This window comes from Tyto alba, unplaced genomic scaffold, assembly GCF_018691265.1.
Source record: "Tyto alba isolate M040663 unplaced genomic scaffold, T.alba_DEE_v4.0 Super-Scaffold_39, whole genome shotgun sequence".
Classification (NCBI taxonomy): Eukaryota; Metazoa; Chordata; class Aves; order Strigiformes; family Tytonidae; genus Tyto; species Tyto alba.
In genome coordinates this window covers 9,872,765-9,885,587 of record NW_024881314.1, presented here as the reverse complement: position 1 = coordinate 9,885,587, position 12,823 = coordinate 9,872,765, and the positions used below count along the sequence as shown (strand labels likewise).

At 45.3% G+C, this 12,823-nt stretch overlaps 2 protein-coding genes across 3 annotated transcripts in view; one reads left to right on the top strand and one right to left on the bottom strand.

The window, feature by feature from the left end:
• Positions 1-293: 293 nt before the first annotated feature.
• On the bottom strand, positions 294-9,364 carry HEXD (hexosaminidase D). 2 transcript variants are annotated; one of them, XM_042802499.1, is made up of 12 exons: positions 9,264-9,364; positions 9,084-9,193; positions 8,923-9,010; positions 8,352-8,516; positions 7,402-7,585; positions 5,995-6,066; positions 5,021-5,216; positions 4,261-4,343; positions 3,446-3,524; positions 3,267-3,368; positions 2,663-2,752; positions 294-1,869 (listed from the first exon to the last, which is right to left on the bottom strand). In XM_042802499.1, the coding sequence occupies exons 1-12, from the start codon at positions 9,342-9,344 to the stop codon at positions 1,701-1,703; spliced, it is 1,419 nt and encodes a 472-aa protein (XP_042658433.1). In that variant the 5' UTR covers positions 9,345-9,364; the 3' UTR covers positions 294-1,700. The 2 variants fall into 2 exon arrangements, with proteins under 2 accessions (XP_042658433.1, XP_042658434.1); XM_042802500.1 differs by lacking the exons at positions 8,923-9,010; positions 9,084-9,193 and having other exon boundaries at positions 9,264-9,349.
• Positions 9,354-12,823, top strand: part of OGFOD3 (2-oxoglutarate and iron dependent oxygenase domain containing 3) — a 50,992-nt gene continuing 47,522 nt past the window's right edge. Inside the window, exons 1-2 of the mRNA XM_042802501.1 lie at positions 9,354-9,772; positions 10,100-10,317. Coding sequence (XP_042658435.1) covers positions 9,354-9,772; positions 10,100-10,317 — 637 coding nt within the window. The remainder of the gene's footprint in view (positions 9,773-10,099; positions 10,318-12,823) is intronic.

The window sequence follows — 12,823 nt, the reverse complement described above, 5'->3', positions numbered from 1 at the left end:
TTGTTTTGTGTCACTGTAGTCTTTTTTAATGGTTTTTAATTAAAATGTTGATGGTTGATTAAATCAGCCCTTGGCACACACCTACTGAAGGAGTCAATGGGGGGAGGACAGAACAGCAGAGGCCTGAGCACCCAGCTCCTTACTGACCCTGCTTTCACTTTTACTGTAATCTGGCTTTCAGTTTCATATAAGCTAATATAACCAACTCTTCCCTGGTGAGTGTATTTACGTTTTCTCCCCTTTAAACCAAACCAAGGTGCCACATGCAAAACAAAGGCAAGTTTCCACAAACATTTTGAGTAGCAAAGTATTTATTAAAGCAAAATAAATTAAAATCTTTAGTTCAAGGTATGTGACCTTTGTAATTAAGGTATACATAGCAATTGATTCTTTTAAAATAAAAATCCATATGTGGACCTAACTCCTGTAGCTCTCATTTAAATAAGATTTGTCTTATGCTGTACTTGTACTTTCTGTACCTAGAGCTATACTCTTTATTATAATAGATGGTTCCAATGAAATTTCAATACCTGTGCTTCCAAAAGAAGACTTTCAAGAAAGCAATAAATGAAGCAAACAAGTAAAGAACATTTTGAATATTCGTAGTAGTGTAGTTAACTAGCAGGCTTTTGAATTACTTTCCCTTGTAATTATCTTAATGGTCCAGTTAAGTCCATAAAATATATTGCTGTACACTATTAGAAGTTCAACATTAGAGCAGACTAAAACTTCGCCTTTTTCTTATAGTCAGTAGACTTGAGTTATGCTTCAAACTTAGATTAATCTGCAGTCTCACTCAGGTTTTACAGAACCTTAAACTGACTGGGATGGTGCTTTTCTGCGGGGATGAAACTAGGCTTAGTTTAGATGATGCACTGGTAAAAAGCCAAGCCCACTGTGTTAAGGCAGTTCTCCCTCAAAGTCCAAGTGTCACCTTCACTATTGGTAACAGGGTCCTTTTCTGGAGCTCCCTCTTGTGCTGTACTGTGACGGTACGTGTCCTTTTTCATCCATGTGCTGTAAGCTTGGGAGCATCTAGACAGCAGTTCCTTGCTCAGACTTCTGCAACAAGTCATATGTTAATTCCCTGATGCCAAGCTAATCAGAGCTGGATTTAAGACCAATTGTTTGACGTATTTCCAAGACTAAAAAAGTCCAAAACAAAATCTGGAACAAGTCAACTGCTCTATGTTGTAGAAGGACTTTTCCTGATGGAACAGGACACATCTCTGAACACAGTACAGAACATAAGGACCTAAAGCACGTTTAAATGATCCTGAATCTCTCTTTTTATGGAAATTGCAGAGGGAGGACATGTTGGCTCCTGACCAGAGTAGAACTTGTAGAACTTTTCCAGGTCATTGTTATGTAAGAAAGTCTATTACTACAAATACTGAATTTGGAAGAAAATGGGTTTTTCTCCTGCCTTGTATTATAGCTCTTGCAATCTGTTATGCAAGGGGAGCACATCTGACTTAGAGGGCAAGTGACTAAAGGCTCAGCAATGTGTTAAGACAGGAAAATTAAAATAGAGTTGAAGCCTATCATGCTAACAAATTCCTTTATGCCTTCAGGTCACTTATGTTTAATCACGGTTCTTGCTTCAACTCTCAAGATGACAAACTGTAGCTCTATGTCTAGTTGCTGATTTCCACTAGCCCGGTTTTGTCATGGAATAAGACAAGCTAATTGAAATGCCCCTAATTCTGTGCTTTTATTGCTTTATCTAAATCATCCACCACCTGCTGCAGCTTCTGTAGGCTGGGGTGGACGTTCTCCTCCATCCACTCCTCTACAGTACACTTGTGGAAAACTTGCTCCATGGCTGCTTGGAGGTCTTGCACCACACCATTCCATTTGGCAAGAAGACTAAGCAGAAATCAGAAGGAAGAAACAATCACATTTGCAGGTGGGCTCTGCCACAAGGGAGAGCTAGCTTACTGAGTCTTTTAAAGGGAGTACAGTCCTTAAAATGACTTTACAGGAAAAGCAGCATCTATTACAAGAGCTCAAAGGACTCAATTTTGTGCAGATGGCAGAAGATTGATACTGTTTATGTTTCAGTGCCATTAATCTTAGCACTTTCCTTTTGCAATGACTTTTAAAGTACTGAAATGTGAGCTCAAAAAAACACTACACACATTTTAAGTGTAACTGAAACCCACTCTGAGACTTGTTGTGAATTTAATTCTGTGTTTTATCAGGAAGAGTAGATGCAGTCAGATGTTCACCTTATCACAGCAAAAAATGTATAAATTAGCCATTTAGCAGGAATTGGCATAATGTCTGCAACAAGTTCTGAAAAGCACAGGGGGAGTGGGAGCAGGGGAAGGGGCCTGATTTTATCCCAAGCCCTGCCTGGAACCCGGCCTGGGGCGAGCTCCTCCACTGCTGTGAGATGCAGCAGGTCTATAGGGGAGTAACTCCAGCTACAAGGAGAGTTTTTTGGAGACCAGTTTTGTACTTGTATTCAAAGAATTTGTTCAATGGAAGGCAAAGATAAAGGTGTTCTGTTTTAAAAATATGAGTACTTCATATTGCTTGGCTTCTGATGCTTCTGAAATAATTACATAAAGCAGCAAGGACTCAAAACTGTACGTATTTCAGTGCACCAAATATGACAGACTTTCTTTCCCCTATAATGAAAAACAAGCAGAGTTACCTTACTGCATCTGGCTGAAAGTGATGCATTATTATAGGGTGAATAATCTTCCTTTTTCTGTGGTAGGGGCTGAACCAGCCTGTGACATATCTGAAAACGGATGTTAGTATGAGCAGTTATTGAAACAGCAGTGATGTGTGTTTGCAGGCTGCCAGGGAGGTGATAGGGGCTTTAACTGCACGGCACAAAGAGAGATAATGCTCAAAGAGTAAGTAAATTTAAGTCTCCATATCTTTGGAACTAGCTTGTAAAAAACTGTTCCTGGCAGAGGAGAATAACTGATAATCTGCTACAATTCAAGTTTTATTTCAAGCTCTGTTTTTTGTAACTACACCATCAAAAATTTTCATTTTAACAGCAAGATTTAATTCAGGGAAGAACTAGATTCTTGAAACAAGGCAGTGCATACTATTTAGGAATTCTACTGAATTATTTTAAATTTGCATTTAAATATTATGTTCTGCTGAGGTGTCAATATATAGGAATGTGATGCCTGAAAGGCAGAGCTTGATGCTTAAATCCCTTTGCTGGAGTTATACCCCATTTTGAGATAACGCTTCAATGCTCCTGCACACAGCCAGCGAAGCAACATAAACCTCATTACCTGTTCCTGTCAAGAAGTTCGTCCACTGATGGCTTGAGGTAGAAACTAACTTGCGCCACAAGAGTAAGGATATCACTCCCAGGAAAAGTCCCCGGACTTGTGCTGCCCAAAAAGGATCCGTTAGTTTCCGAACTTACCGCACAATGAGAAGCATCTGAACCCTGCAGCTGGAGTTTTACCTTATGAAAGTATCAGTTTCCAGGCTGGACATTCCCAGGAGCTTTTCCACATTTTCTTTAATCTTTTCAGAATAACCACCTGACAGAAGACAGTGGAAATAAGTAAGAGATGCCTGAATACACAAAATGTTCATAAAAGAGGGTTTTTCCGGAGTACTGTGCATTGGTTCAGCAGTTCTCCTTGGATGAAGATTTTTTAAAAGGTAAAATGGAAACAGAACAAGGGAAAAAATTTGTGGGTGGGAATAGTCTCTCAATCAATTGCCTTGTGCTGGGTAAAGCACTTCCTAGCTAGGAGCTTTCCATTTGGGGTGCTGAGTATTTTTAGTGCCTTAGTTAAAAACTAAGAAATGCAAAAAGACAAAAATTCTGTTGGCAACTGCCAGTAAAGAAACCACAAACTACAGGAAGTATTTTATCAGTCAGTGTACTTCCTGAATCAATTTTAAGAAATTGGTTAGTTAAAACAACTTTTACGTGTAAATCTAAATGAAATTAGTCTCATTTATATAGTCGTAGTGTTTCAAATCAGTTTAGCTTAATTTTTTTTTCAGTATAACCATGAAGAAGTTTGTGACCATTCGAACATAACAAATGATTAGTATACTATGGCTACTTTTAAATACCTAGGTCAAGAGGCTTCTCTGTTCCCGTATCTCAAAAATGCAGTATGTATAACTCATTGTTTGTAATTCAGGCCACAATCAGATAGTCAAACCACCCCAAAATATAGTAAGCCTGTGTCAACCTTAGGGCAAGGTCACCGTGCTCTTGTGCTAGGCATTAGCTGAGAGAGAATAAACTTGTCATTGTACCATTCTTTAGTGTCTGCAGACATACAGCCAATGATGGAATTGCCACAGGGAGAAGCTCACACAAAACAGAGAAGTGATCATACCTAAATAAGAAAACATTCATTATTTAGACATTTTACTGTTAGAACATCCTAGACAAGTGGAAAATTTTGATATTTCAATCACTAAAAATCAAAGAGCTTTAGGAACATCAGCTTCTGTCTCAGAGAAAGGATCTTCTATGAAACACTAAGTAGTCCTGTTTTACTAATAAGAACAGGTGAAAAACAAATTACTTTCTCAAGCCCACTTAGGGTCAGAAATTGGAATTCAGCTCTCTGGTATTCCTCTGAGACCTCCTGACTGTTGCATAAAAACCTTTTACTCCTTCATTACTTTAACAAGTTCTTCCCTCTTATGCAAGTTCATTCTATCTGAATTCACATCAGACATTCAGATATATACCATACATTAACTATGCTGTCTAAAAGCAGTTCAAGGTGGCACAAAGAACATTCCAGCCTTCAGATCCAAGCTGCTGCTGGTGGTGGTGTCTGCCAAAACAACTGCTCCTGCTGATTAATGCTGTGGCAGTTGACTGGAACTCTGAAATCCACCCTTTGTAGTCAGTGGGTGAGGCCCAGCAGTAACCAACAGAAAGGATTGCAGGGTTGCAAGGTTCCCTTCTAAATCCCCAGCCTCCTTGTACCTCTTTGGGAGTTTCTGGGTGGAAGTTTGCCTCCACGCAATCCTTGGGACCATTGAAAAGGATGTTCCTTACCTTTGCCAGCCAGTCAGCGCGATACCTTCAAGGACATCAGTGGGACTATTGCTTGCCACTTCCAGCCACTGAAGATTGTTTTTTAAGTGGTGTCCAATAAGTGTCAGAGACTGGTTCACTCCTGTAGCTCCTTTAAAAGCACTAGCAAACCACACCTTGGAAAAGCCACATCTATGATACTTCTCAACGAGATGCACTGCAATAAGACACAAAACAACACTTACAGGACAAGTTTTTGTCCATTTTCAGCCTTGACTGTAATGCTCCAATTCAGAGGAACCCAGGGCTGCTTACAACAGGCTGCTGAGCCTTGTCCCATCAAGTTTTGAGCACCAGCAAGGATGGGAGATTTGACATCCTCTCTGAGCAACCCGTTTTGGTGAGTGCCCTCCTCTTTTCAGGTGCTGAGTTGCTATATTCCATTCCCTTGAATTGCTAATTGCTTCGATGTTAAGAGCTGTGGGCATATACTGAGCATGCACATCTGACAACTGATTCTTCTTTCAACAAATAAATATCTGTACCCATGTTAGATGCCTGACTGGAGCCTTTAGGAATTCTTCCTTTTAATTCTATAGATGTGTGAGGCCTTGAGGCTTCTTTTGCAGACCTGTTCAACACTGACCTATTGGCTCCCACCGGTTTTAATGCAAGCAGAGTTAATAGAACAGTGCTTGTGAAAAACTTCTCGGTCTCTCATCAGCCCTGTTGAAAAGAATTAAGCAGCAGACAATGCAAGTCCTTCATAGGAGAAGCATAAATTGAAAAAGAAAGGAAACAATAGCAACTCTTATGGGAGATCAAACAAGGGCTATGTTTGTGCTATTAAAGCAATAACAAAATTTAACAAAAATACAATTTTCTGGTGTACAGCTAAGGTACATTTTCATTGCACTCTTTCGGTTTGGCTATTTTGCTTAACAGGTAACAGAGCTCTTTGCTTCTCCTAAACAGCACAGCAGAGAAGTACAAACCTTTGCCCTCCACGTCCAGGTCAGCTGCATAATCCCAGATCATTGGCTGCACAAGCTGTGGGACCCCAGACTCTGAAAGGAACAGAGGTCTTCTCATTAATGGAAAACAAACCGTTAGAAGTGAGAACTAAGTACATATTGTTGGTGCAGCAGCACGTGACTAGAACTTTGGCTTGTCACTAGAATTCTTCGATTGCAGTTGAAGTGCCCCTGGGCACTTTCAGCCTGGCCAGGGCTTTGAACACTCAGGTTCCCGTGCCAGGGACCACCAAGTCCTTAGACATCTTGAAACCACTAATATGGATCAGCAGGGACAATTCATTGGAGACTCCATCCCAAGCCCATCTCATCCTTAGTCCCCTGAATCTACTGGTATACCTAACTGGGTTGAACTGGTGGAGTTGCCAACTTTATACACAAGATCTCAGCTAAATTCAAAGGAAATGTTTATCCTTTATGTCAGAGATTGACTGAGCTGTGTGTTTACAGAACTTAGCTTTTCAAGATGTCTTTAAAGGACAAATAAAGATACAGGTTTAGCTTCAAACCCCTTCATAATCAACTCCCTGACTAGTTTTAAGCATGAGAAACCAACCCCTAGATAAAAGGCAGTGCATTGTACAGAAAATCAGTATTGTAACAGCATCCCATTTTAATTTGTTCGGCCTGTAGCAGTAGAGTGCACTTAGCTAGCTGCTGAGCTGCTCTTGAGGAAACTGTATGTGTCCCACCAGCTTTTTTTTTTTTATAATTTCTCATATTAATTTCTAAAGTCATGAATAGGTCAGTCACTGCTGGGGAAGCTACACAGCTCTTCATGGTATTGTCTAAATTTGTGTAAAGCAGGCATGTAAGGCTCTGAAAATGCTGGAACTCCATCTATGCCAGGACTACTCACATTTTAGAAGTGATTTCACATTTTTCAACAAACAAGACTCGTGATGCACTATGATCACATATACTGTCAAAGATGCTCACAGAGTCACAGCTTCTCCATGCGAGTCTGTACCACTGGAACCAGATGCTGCACAGAGCAACAACTACCATTAGAAGGTGGTGAGAGGCATAGCAATTTAGACTGAGACCACAAATGCTAATAGTTTTGGTTTTTTAATGTGTAAAGAAAGTAGAATTGATGGTCACCGCTGCATGATGACTGTTTTGTTTGTCATTGTGTATTACCAGATGGAAAACTAAAGTGTATGTGCTAAGACTTGCCCACAGTCATACAGAAAGTATGTGACACAGCCAATGACTAAATATCTCTAGTCTAATGGATAATATATCAACTATTATCAGATTTCTTGTTTTCATTATTTTCATCTGCCAAAAAAATCTGGTTTAACTGGTTGTGTAAACCTTTTCATATGCTACAAAGTATGACTCACCCCATCACTGGTCACACACCTGCCAATGTTTCCTCACTTATCCCTCTGAGCATATCATCCCACACGATGGGCGTCACAGCGGGGTAGGATGAGGCCACACAACTTGCAACTGCTTTTATGTGGGATAAGCACAGCTTCTCTGGGGTGTTGTCTTGTTGCTGCAGCCACTGCTTTGACTCCTCTCCTTCGCCCAGGTAGTAGACCTGAAATATCAGGCAAATAATCCTGAATTCTTTCACAGGAACGTCCAAAAGTGGCCGCAGTGTACTTGGTCCTATGCAGGAAGTGAATCTGGGCCTGTTAAGATGGATATGTCTTTGTTGTCCTAGAGCAGGTTTTATCTAAAACACATTTATTCTACCTAAGTAGTACTTTGCTTTATAAAACCTCGCAGGTCCCTGTTTAACCTTGCCATTTGTTCCCAAACAACAAGATTCAAAACGCCAAACTCATATCAGTAGTTAAGGTGATCACAGTAAATTTCAGGTATCTACATGCCACAGGGATGTTCTCAAGAAGCCCTGAGAAAGGAGAAAACTCAAGGTTCTCCTCAAGGAGACAGACTACCAAGAGAAAAAAAAAAAAAACAAACACCACACTTCCCACCACGAAAAGGCTTACTTTGAATAAGCTGGCCAGAATAACGAGCCAACACCTTATATCAAAACTCACATGATTCTTAATGAAGACCTCCAATTGATATCTCACTTTACTCATTTGACCTAAAACCAAATGCTGAGTTAGCTTTAAGAAGCTACTTTCAATATTACACTCAAATCAATAGAAGTGACATCCTGTGCTACTGGAATAATTTACTGTCAAAACAACTTTTCTACACTGGCTCGAATTGGTGTTTTCTGTCCCCAAATCCCAGTCAGACATGGCCTAGGCACCACTGAAACACAGAAGCCTTGGCCCTTACCATCATTCCCCACAAGAAAAAGATTCCTGTCTCAAGAGAAGTCCCACCTCATCGCATCCGATGTGAAACCATTTTAAGTCTTCGTGTAGTGCCATGACTTGGTCAATCATGGCTTTGACCAGCACCCGCGACTCCTCCTTGTGTGGATTGAGGGCATTGGGAAACACCTTCACCTCTCGGAGGTGAGCGAACTCTTTGTGCTTCAGCACAAACTGCAAGAGAAAAGGGAGCTTAGGGCAGAACTGCAGAACGGAGGGGACAGCAGCGTGCTCCTGCGTCACCAGGGCTCTGCTAACGGTTGTCCTGCTAGAACCTGGGTTTTGGCTGTGTGTGAGCACAGGGGACTGTCTGAGGCCTCTTGCCGGGCTGGCGCAGGCAGGAGGTCTCTGACCACGAAGCATTTCACAGGGCAGTCACAGCGGTGTCACCCTGGGGTCCCAACAAGCGTGGATCCAGATAACCAGCGTGCCGGGCGTGTTACAAGAGACATTTCCCAAGGAAGCCACCCCCTGCGCTGCCGGAGCCGCTGCTTCCCGCTTGCCCAGCGCTCCCAGTCCAACCCAGTCCTCCCAGTCCTCCCAGCCGTCGAAGGAGCGACGCCGCCCTCCCAGCGCTCACCTCCATGTGCCCGAAGCTCTGCACCAGCGGCACCACCTCCAGCCCCTGCGCCCTGGCCTGGCTCAGCACCGCCCTCAGCTCGCCGAGGCTGCGGGGGCAGAGGGGGCCGTGAGGGCGCGGGGCGGGCGGCGCGGCGCCCCCCGACCCCCCCCGGCCGGTACCTGTAGGCGTGCGGGGCCCTCAGCCGCGCCAGCGGCCCCGCGTAGGGGAACGTGTCTTCGTACTCCAGCAGCAGCCCGGTAGCGCCCAGGGCGCGGAGCAGCGGCAGCACCTGAGCGGCGGGAATGCCTTAATGTAGACCTTATTAACCTCATTAACCTTATTCACCCGAAGGGCCTCACCTCCGCCAGGTACGGGGCGCGGGGCGGCGCGCCCTTCATGTCCAGGTGCACCAGCCGCCGCCGCGGCCCGCTCGCCTCCATGCCCGCCGCATGCCGCCGCGCCGGCCTCGATTGCTCCCGGCTGCGTGGGCGAGGTTGGGGGCATCGATTGCTTTGGCCTGCCGCCGTGACTCCGACATAAAGCGCTTGGCCGCGTCCTTTTATTTCGATGTTGTTCCCCCCCTTTTTCCCCCCACCCGCCTCGTTTCGGTGCTGATCTCACCGCCACCCCCCGTTTCGGTGCTGCCCCGCTGCTCTCGGTTCTCTAGCGGAATTTTCCCACCAGCCGGTCTGCAGCGCTTTTTCTCAGCGGCCGACTGCTTTCCCCTGGCAGGCGGGCGTGGGGCGTCCCGAGCGCATCGCTCCGTGCCGCGGGGCGCCATGGCCGCGCAGCGCAGGGCGGCTCCGCGGGGCCCCGAGAGCGGCGGGACGGCGGCGGGGCCGGGCCGCGGGGGCCGCCGCCACAGCGGGTACCCGCCGGGGCTCGGGGCGCTGGCTCAGCGGAGCGGCGGCGGCCGCTGGCCCGAGGGGTGGCGGCGCCCGGGTCCGGCGGCTGAGGGGAGCGGCCTGCGGCAGCGCCGCCGCCGCCTGTGGGAAGGCGGCCCGTAATCTCCGGGAATGGAAGAGGGATAAAAACAGCGTGTGTCTAAACACGCGTGTCTGTACTAAAAACAAGGGGTTAGTCGGGGTACTGGCCCTTGGTGGGGTCTCCCCGGTATCGGGTGGTGAAGCGCATCCTGGCGGGGGGGGGGGGAGCGCGGTGTTCGCTTACCGGGACTGTTCTGCTCCCGCTGCAGCGCCAGGAAGAGCAGAGCCCAGCAAGAGTCACGGTGGAGGTGGCTGAAGACAGCGTTCCTCCTTCTCTCGGCTGCCGGCGGTGGCCTCCTGAGCTGGAGCTGCCTGAGCGCTGAGGATGGGGTCACAGAGGTGCTGGCTGGCCGCAGCGAGAACCTGCGGGGCAAGTTCATTGAGATCCCCTGCTCTGAAGACTATGACAGCCACAAAAGATTTGAAGGTATTTGGATAGGATTGTCTGAAGTGGGGTGAAGCAGTCTTCAGAGGACCCTGACAGGCTGGCTGCTCTTAAGTCTGTTAAACCACATGTACACCGCCAAACTATCGTGTTTCGAGTGAACACCTCGTCGCTGTGTGTATTGTTGAAATCCCCAAATGTTCATGCCTCTTGGGCCAGTCCAGAAGCTGCTGCATCTGGGAGGTGTTTCAGTCATTTCTACATAATTCTCTTCTGAAGTGCTTTGCTTAGGCTGTGTGAAATAAACCTTTTGCTAAGTCCATTTATAGTGTCTCTTCATACTCCATTCATTCCTGTGGTGAGTTTGTTACTAGTAAATACCACACAGGGTTCCATGGAATGGAGCTGATTTAGGATATTGTCTGTGCTGCCAGTGTGTGGTAATGGCCCAAATACCAGCTTCTGGTATTCCATGCTTTTGATGCTTCCTGCAAAGCATTTCTCTTCCATTTGCCTTTCAGCTGAGCTTGTTGGTATTTGTCTCCCCTGGCACTCGTTTCTTTGGAGTGTTGATGTTGGATCTTATAGAGAAATGGAAGATGTTCATCCTCTCTGGAGAGCAGTGAAACAGTTGTAGTTTGCATGGATAAGCTATGCTGATGTTCTTTCTCAGATTTTCAAAGTGTATCTTGATGAACATTTTGAGCTGGTACTGCTGCCAGAGAAGCTTTGCTCTTGCTTTTTGTCAGCCTACCTGCATGTCTAGCTGTGTGTTGACTGATAAGCTATTGCATCTAAACAAACAAACAACAAAAAGATAATTCTGAGTTAGTTTTTAGCCAAATCAGTTGTCTTATCTGGTTTGTTATGTGGCTGACAAAACACTTGGTGACGCAGAGCTGGAGGGAGTGTGGAGGCTGGAGTTGTGGCTGCTTGGAGCTGAGGAAGAAGAAAGGTGATCAGGGGCCTGGAGAACCTGCCCTATGAGGAAAGACTGAAGGAGTTAAGTCTCTTTTCTTGAAGAGAAGGCTGGGGGGGCGGGGTCTTAGAACAGTCCATATCACAGTATTCCAGTACTTAAGGGGCAGGTACAAAGGGGATGGAATCTCTCCCTTCACAAGGAGCCACGTGGAGAAGACAAGGGGCAATGGGTACAAGTTGCACTGGACAAAGCTTCATCCTTATCTGAGAAAGAGAATTTTTTTACAGAGAGAACAGTCAGTCACTGGAACAGCTTCTGCAAGGATGTAGCAGAGCCGTTGTGATTGGAGGTTTTCAAGATTCAGTTGGATGGGGTGCTAGGTAATCTCACCTAGGCTCTCTTTCCCATGAAAGGCTGGACCAGGTGATCTTTTTAGGTCACTTCCAAGCTGGGCTGTTCTATGATTCTATGATTTCTAACTTTTTTCCAGTGCCAATTCTGCTAGACAGTGTTCATCAAACTGAAGTCTGGGTGTGGTGCCCCAGAGCTGTGGAGGTAATTTTCCCTGCCCTCTTCTTCAGGTGGCTGGTCCTGGTGCTGTTGATTGAAAGGCTTGTAATGTAAAACAAAAGTTTGTGTGGTCTGTAGTCAGATAGATTTTCTTCAGTGCTGCTACTGTAGCATCTTTTTTGGAGGAGTCATCCTGAATGTTATTGAGGCCAAGAAAAGTGCTGTCAGGAAGCTACTAGCAAGAAAACTTCCTCAGTAGGGGGTTTTTGGACTGACCATATGAAAACACATCTTCTGTTTTAACTTTTTGTAGTTACTATAAGGAGAAGCTGCTGCTGGCTTTATTTGCACAGTGTCAAGGCCAGAGAAAACTGCAGCCAGTGTTGCCACAGATTTGGTAGTTATGATTGAGCTAAAACTGTCAGCATTCTGCTACTAGGGCTTTTGCTTATCAGAAGAACCTCCCCCAAACCAACAAAACTTTGTTTTTCCCTTCCCTAGTTTGCAAGAGGAATTTTCTGAGCTGTGGACTTGCGGTCTTAGCAACCCCATCAGTTCTTCTTTCCATTGCTAGGAACGCAGGAACTTCAAGGATATCTCTGCCTGGGAAGAGGAATTAATGTGTGCTCTATTCTTGTGATGCTCTGCAAATGCTAACTGCAGGGTGAAGTGTGACCTCTCCTGGCTTTGTATGAGAGTGATTGACATGGCTGGCATCGACCCAGGAGGAACAAAGGAGAGTCTTGTGTGAGTTTGTGTTGTGGCTTTCTAATTAGATGTTTGTTTGCTGCTGCTTCTTATGTGATTGATTTGGGCTTTTAGCAGATGCTTTTACATGTGTTCCCCTGTACTATGCTTTCAGAAAGAAATCAGTGATATTAGAAATGTGTGAACATCTGTTTTGTTCGGTGGTTAAATGAAGCCGTGCTGCGATGATGAACTTCACTCTTGTTTTAACGCTTGTTTCCCGCTTGGTGCCCACGAGGGGGTGGTGGTGAGCTGCTGAGCCTTGCTGCGCCGTCAAAGCTGAGCTCCTTCCTCCACGTGGGTCTTACTGACAGTTTAGTGAGGCAGTAAATGTGGATTACAGTTTTCTGCCAAACTGGATTCAGCTCC

Coding starts and splice junctions, on each gene's coding strand:
- HEXD (XM_042802499.1), bottom strand. CDS start 9,344: ATGGAGGCGAGCGGGCCGCGGCGGCGGCTGGTGCACCTGGACATGAAG. Junction 9,011..9,083: donor AGGGCCCCGCACGCCTACAG/GTACCGGCCGGG, acceptor CTGCCCCCGCAG/CCTCGGCGAGCTGAGGGCGG. Junction 6,067..7,401: donor AAGTGAGGAAACATTGGCAG/GTGTGTGACCAG, acceptor TGTTCCTTTCAG/AGTCTGGGGTCCCACAGCTT.